Source organism: Helianthus annuus, chromosome 8 (genome assembly GCF_002127325.2).
Source record: "Helianthus annuus cultivar XRQ/B chromosome 8, HanXRQr2.0-SUNRISE, whole genome shotgun sequence".
Lineage (NCBI taxonomy): Eukaryota > Viridiplantae > Streptophyta > Magnoliopsida > Asterales > Asteraceae > Helianthus > Helianthus annuus.
The window spans coordinates 42,990,815-42,997,599 of record NC_035440.2 but is presented as its reverse complement, the minus strand read 5'-3'; the positions used below and the strand labels follow the sequence as shown (position 1 = coordinate 42,997,599).

General features: G+C 32.9%; 1 protein-coding gene across 1 annotated transcript; it reads left to right on the top strand.

Annotated features, from left to right (window-relative positions):
- The first annotated feature begins 5,207 nt into the window (after positions 1–5,207).
- LOC110869938 (ethylene-responsive transcription factor ERF027-like) lies at positions 5,208–6,101 on the top strand. The gene has a single exon (XM_022119139.2). It carries the CDS (start codon positions 5,208–5,210, stop codon positions 5,922–5,924), a length of 717 nt encoding a protein of 238 aa, XP_021974831.1. The 3' UTR covers positions 5,925–6,101.
- Positions 6,102–6,785: the final 684 nt, after the last annotated feature.

Below are 6,785 nucleotides of genomic sequence, written 5' to 3'. Positions count from 1 at the left end.
CTCAAGTGACAAAGCGACCATGCAACACTTGTATGTAGTTGTAACCCTTGTGCAAAATTCCGAGCTTTCAAAACTTTTTCTTTTGGAAGTAATTCGTTAACTGATACTTAAACGTAATTAGTTTAACGTAATGTATACACCGGGAAAAGAACATAAGCTACACATACCCTAAATACCCTTTACATAACTTAGATATAAGTTTCGAAGGGTTAGGAATGACAAAAACAAGTTTATACAAGTTCAGAGACCATTTTTGACAAACTGCAAAAGTCTGCCCAAACCCCCGGCATACGGATTGTATGTACAAATCTGAACATTTTCATTCCCAATAAAATCTTGTATTTTATTGATAAGAATGCAAAATTATCAATCATTGCGCAATTTCTATTATTTTCGTGTTCGATAAAGTCTTGTACGTTATTTGCGAAACGCGTAACCGTACAATCGAACGAAACGACATCCACGACAATTCCGGGCAAAATCCAAGTTACATATACCTTAACACCTTTATATAACCTAAATATTAGGTTAAAAGGGGTTAAAAGTGACAAAACAAGTCTAGGGGCAAAATTTGCCAATTTTCAAAAGTCTGCCCCTACCATGTCATGGACCGCAAAGGAAAACCCCTTACGGTCCGTAAGGGGTGCCCTGCAGCAAGTTTTTGACAGCCACTTGTTTTCATTGCTTGATGCCCAAGAACTCGAATTTTCCTGGTTTGTTCCATCTTGTGACAAGTGTTATGAGTCCCCCTGATCATTGACACATCATGGAACACTTGGCATGATCCTAGAACATCTTAAACACTATAAATAGCAACCATTTTCCATCCATTTCACTTGCTGAATTCATCTTTTCTTTCTCCCAACTCTTTGGAGCTTGTTTCCAACTTTGGAGGCCTCCTAATCTGATTTCTTATAGTGTTCCCAACACAAGTAAGTACTCTTCCTTAGTCTATTTCATTTATTTTGTCATTTTTGAGCTAAAAGTCAAATAGTTTGACTTTCTGTTTGACTTTCGGTTCTGACCTTAACTAGTCAAGTCAAAGTTCAATTGAACTTTGTAACGTGATTCTAATCACGAAAGTTATAATCCCTTGCGATTGCACCTTCTGATTACCACGTTTACTAGGCAAAGTGACGAGTCAAAGTTTTGGCCAAAGATGCGCATAATGTGCATTTTACAACGAAATTATTTTCGGGTATTAAAACTTCGAGTTGAATTTATTTACGTATGGCACAAGTTGACCTTCAAATGAAGAACGAATTGAATTTATTTACGTATTGGCACAAGTTTTGGTCAAGGATGCGGATAATGTGCATCTAAAAGTTCAACTTGTTCTTCATTTGAAGGTCACACGTAAGATAAATTCAACTTGTTCTTCATGTGACCTTACAAATGAAGAACGAGTTGAATTTATTTTATTGGCACAAGTTTGATGATTTTTACGTCTATGTAAACATGTGCTTTAAGGATTTATAACGACAAAGATCAAGTGGGAAAACTTGATTTAAAGGTTTTTCTTGCTTTGATTTGATAGACAACGAACTAGGTGTTTTAATGTAAATATGTGTTTTGTTCAAAATATTATTGTTTTTACAAATGTAATTTCCTATGTTATATTTTTTATTTAATGTTTTTCTTGTTTTTTTGTTTTGTTTTGATTTGATGGGTTGACACATATAAATTTAATTGACAAAAAGATCATGCAAAATGACCAAATAACCCTTTTCATAACTAAAACAGTTATCATAAAGGAAAACTAATTATTGCATAATTATTGATTTACTTTATGCAGCTTAATCTCAGCCACTCAAACATAAATGATCAAGGGTTGAGAATGGTTTCTACGGTTCTCTCATCTAATGGTGGTTTTCATTTTAACCAATCCCTATATATATATATATATATATATATATAGGGGGAGGTTCATTTGAGAAGAAAATTAAATTGAGAAGAAAAAGAATAAAGGGTACAATTGTAAAACATTAAATAGTTTTTCTCTCATCTCATTTATTATTATTTTTGACTAATTAATTAGTCATAAAGAGTATCATCCTACACACTAAAATTTTTGCCTAGACACATCAAAATTTATCCTATACGTCTTTGAAATTTATCCTACACATACTGAAATTTATCCTACACAACTCGTAATTCATCCTACACACCTCATAATTTATCCTACACTTTAAATTAATTTTTTTCTTCTTTGAAAAAATATATATTTTTTCAAATAAGCTACAAATTTAATTTAGTGAGCTATTAAAAAGGAAGACTAAGAATTAATGATCTATCTAATTTTACCAATATATCCTTACACCCATATTAAATACAAAAATTAAATGAAGTAAAATGAAGCATTATTATTGGTTGAAGTTTGTTCCTTTTTATTCTTACAAAAAAATTCTTCTCATTTGAACCCTCCACTATATATATATATATATATGTAACCAAAAAAATGTTTCATCTAACCCCTCATACTTTATAAACCGTTGCATTTAGCCTTTTAATACGCTCCGAGACATTTTGGATTTAAAGTTTTAACTGGCCTATGGTGATATTGCCTAGTGGCATCTTGGATGAGATAAGACTTATGTACCATTAGATCCTGGGTTCGATTCTCACAAGGGAGTCGGATTTATTGGGTTTCCTCCTGAATTGGTGCATAGACATTATTGCCCAGTAAAGATGGATATGATCGAATAATTTTGCTGATGGCACAGTGATACTTTTTGTTGTTAAAAAAAGTTCCAACCATTACTTCCAAGTTAGATTATATAACAGTGACACTTATTGCTAATTACCAAGAAGCACTAAACTTGTATATTTCATGAAGCCACACATACTCTAAAAAGTATTGAACTTAGCATTTCAACATGTTTTGAGACAGGTTCTAGATACTTGATCACTTTAAATTATATTATACAATAAAAAAACTTATTGCACACTACCAATAAGTCATTGTACTTGTAGAGTATTTCATGTGCCCCCTTATACTTTATTAAACATTGCATTTAGCCTTAAGGTTGTAAATGGTTATTTCAAAAGAATAGCTTTTATAACATTTTGAAGAAAATTGGTGTTAATGTTATTTGAATCTATTTATCATGCTATCAACGAAAATTTAAACAATACTTAATGGTCTAAGTGTTTTTGAAAAAAAACTTAAAAGAAAAAGACAAAACATAAAAAAGATAAATGCTTTATGATTCTACAAGAAAAAAACAAAAAGTAAGTTATACATCGAACCGTCGTCTTAAATAAAGACTAACGATGTTTCTTATGACAAATTATTTTTATTTTTCGAGGTTTCAATATCTTATTTATGTAATTATGTATATATATTCGATACGAAAAGTTCAGAATAAGAAAGGAGCTAAAGTATAAACTGAATAATGTATCAATTTTGCCGGTTGGGTAACCGTACAATATTGCATAAAGTAATGGTTCTATTTGTGTTCAGTCGGTATATATTAGCGCGCTAGAGATTATGATTACAATGTTATTGGGTAAGATTAGTTCTTTTACGAGTTTTTTTTTCTCAAAAGAGTGTTGGTAGAAAAAATATTTACCAAATGGGTGATTTAAAAATTATTTAACAAAATGGTGTTTGTTTCCATGTTTTCTATTATAACTTGTTTCTCTCTCCAAATTTCATTAGATAAACCTAATTTAATAATGATTAAAACTCTTTAATAATTACTTAAGCTTATATACGGATTATATAAAAAAACTAAAAAGAAAACATTTAGCCGTATCATATACAGAAGGTTTTTTTAATTGTTTTCTGTTTCATTAGATATGTTTTCTTTTAACTTTTTTTTAAGAGTAAATTACGATTTTGGCCTCTGAGTTTATATCACTTTTATCCTTTTGGCCTAATTTTTTTTTTTTAACATCTGAGCCCATAACATCTTTTTATCTAACCCTTTTAGCCCCTAACACTAACTCCATCCATTAAATGTTAGGGGTCAAAAGGGTTAGAAAAAAAGATGTTAGAGGGTCAGATGTTAAAAAAATATTTTTTAGGCCAAAAAGATAAACGTGATATAACCCTTTTGTTTTTACTTTTCTCCAAATAACATATAACTCTTTTTATAAACGTTTCTAGCTACACACTTATTTATTTCTAAAATATCAGTGATATCAACCTTTCGTGAATAAACTTCTAGAAATTGAACTAAAAATAATATAACTATTTTTGGTGAGAAGCTTTAAAAATAACATTTTTTTTTCACAAACTAATTTACATAAATATAAGAAGAATTGTTTTATCTGTTAATTTAAAGTTTAAAGCTCCAAAAAAAGTAGTAATAAAACTAACTTTAAATAATAACTCCGGTTCTTGTTGAAGTGCATGAACAAATTGTTTCGAAATGATAAGACAACTTATTTATTAAACTTATGCATGTGTGTAGGGATGAGCACGGTACTTGTTCGATATCGGTACCGAAAAACAGGGAAAGTGGGTACCGATACGGTTCGGTATCAGTACCCGGTACCAAATGCTCATCTCTATGTGTGTGTATATATATTACGATAGGTTTTATCCAATAATGTTAAAAGACCAACAAAAATTATAATAGATTAGTTGAAAACAAAAAGAAAATGAAATAAAAAGAAAAAACACCTATTTTGGTAATTATTTTTCAAACACCTGTTCTGATAAATATTATTTCGACCAAAGCTAGTCTAGGAAAAAACTCGTTTTTAACTTGGTTAATTTTTCATTCATCAATTTCAGATTTACATAATAAGAGGATCTATCTGTACTTTATAGGAAATAGAAGGTCAAGATAAAGATTATTGATTGAGATCTTTTTCTTCTACCTGCCAGTTGTCCTGAGATTTACGCTTTACATGAAAAGCGTGTATATCCGGCCCTACAACTCCAGTCCCAGTCCCGTAAGGTTTAGATATTTTGAAAAGATTGAGATATTATCACGTTACATGATAATGGAGTGTTTTTTTTTCTTATTTTGGTAAGTGTTTTTTTTTGAAAGATTGAGATATTTTTCTTTCTTGGATGTACTTTCCTCTTTTGGATAACAAAAGGGTCCGCAAAATATATTATCATATTCTCCATACTCCATTATTTGGGTCCCCCAACTACCTCCCATCCACAAATAAATTCTATTGGTTAATAGAAAAACCACATATGCATCCAAAACGTTTATAAGTACCCACATAAGCATCCATAAATTTGCATGGCTAACCGTACAAGCAGCAACTCCACAAATGATACTAACAACAACCCTCACACTCCTGCTCCTACTGCCGGAGACTCCACCACAAATGATATTAACAACAACCCTCACACTCCTACTCCGACTGCTGGAAGTCGACACCCGATCTATCATGGTATCAGATGCAGGCTTAAGACTGGAAAATGGGTTTCTGAAATTCGGGTTCCACACTCGTCCACCCGCATTTGGTTGGGCACGTATCCCACACCCGAGATGGCAGCTGCGGCTTACGATGCAGCTGCATTGGCTCTCAAAGGATCTCATGCATTACTAAACTTTCCCGACTCAGTTCTGCCTGATACTCTTCCTGAGTGTCCCACTGCTGATGACATATGTGCGGTAGCTGCACGCGCAGCAGCTGCTAGAAATCCGTCAAATAAGGAGGAGACTGGAAGCAGTACGCGTGGAGAATTTATGCCAAATAAGGAGGAGACTGGAAGCAGTACACGTGGAGGATTTATTGACCATGACGCAGTATTCAACATGCCAAATAAGGAGGAGACTGGAAGCAGTACACGTGGAGAATTTATGGATCATGACGCAGTATTCGACATGCCAAATATGTTATCCGACATGGCGGAGGGAATGCTGCTGAGCCCACCGAGAATGAACTCTATCCCGCCTCAGGATCAGTACGAAGATAGCTCCAGTGGATGGAATAATCTATGGGACTACTGAAGATAAGCACAATATCGGAAGCTATGCATGAATTAAGCTCTGAATATTTGTGCAAAGTTATATTTATAAGATGTTGGATTTTCGGTTTTTTATTGGTGCATGACTGCATGCAACTCAATAGGTTGTATCCATCCATGTAGTTGATGTCTATTATATTAATCTATATATATAAACAAGAGCACCTGTTTATTGATTATTGATTAATGTTGATCCGTTTAATTTTCTCCTCCAGTCTACCAAATTCGTCCTCCACTCTTTTTTTGATTTTGAGTCTGCTCATCGGGCCACATTCGAGCTCAAGTTTTCAGTTCAATCGAGAATCTCAAGCTACAACATGTTGGCTCGTTTAAGATATGAGCCAAGCTTGAGCTAGCCCCAACAAGGTTCGGTTTGAGCAGTGAGCAACTCTTGACAATCGCAAAAGTAATTTTTTAAGAATATATATAGGTGACGTATGATTGATTAAAAAAATAATTTTTATAACACTTTTCAACTGAATTATTGAACCCCAATGTGGATACAAATGAGGTGTGGATTGCATAGGTAAGTGGGTGACTTGTGAAGAACGGTCCAAATGACTCATTCACATCAAATCACAAACTCAAACGTCGTTATGTTTCCGTTATGTTACTATTCCCAACAATGAGATATCTCAAACGCCGTTAAGTTTCCGTTATGTTACTATTCACAACAATGAGATATTAATAGATTGATAATGATAATGATAATGATAATTGATAATGATAATGATAATGGTAATGATAATATTAGAAGCATAGTTGTAAAACAAGGTCTCGAATGGCGAGTACTCACTACAAGGTAGGCTCCAAGGCGCGAGTACTCATTGTTTAGGCAAATTAC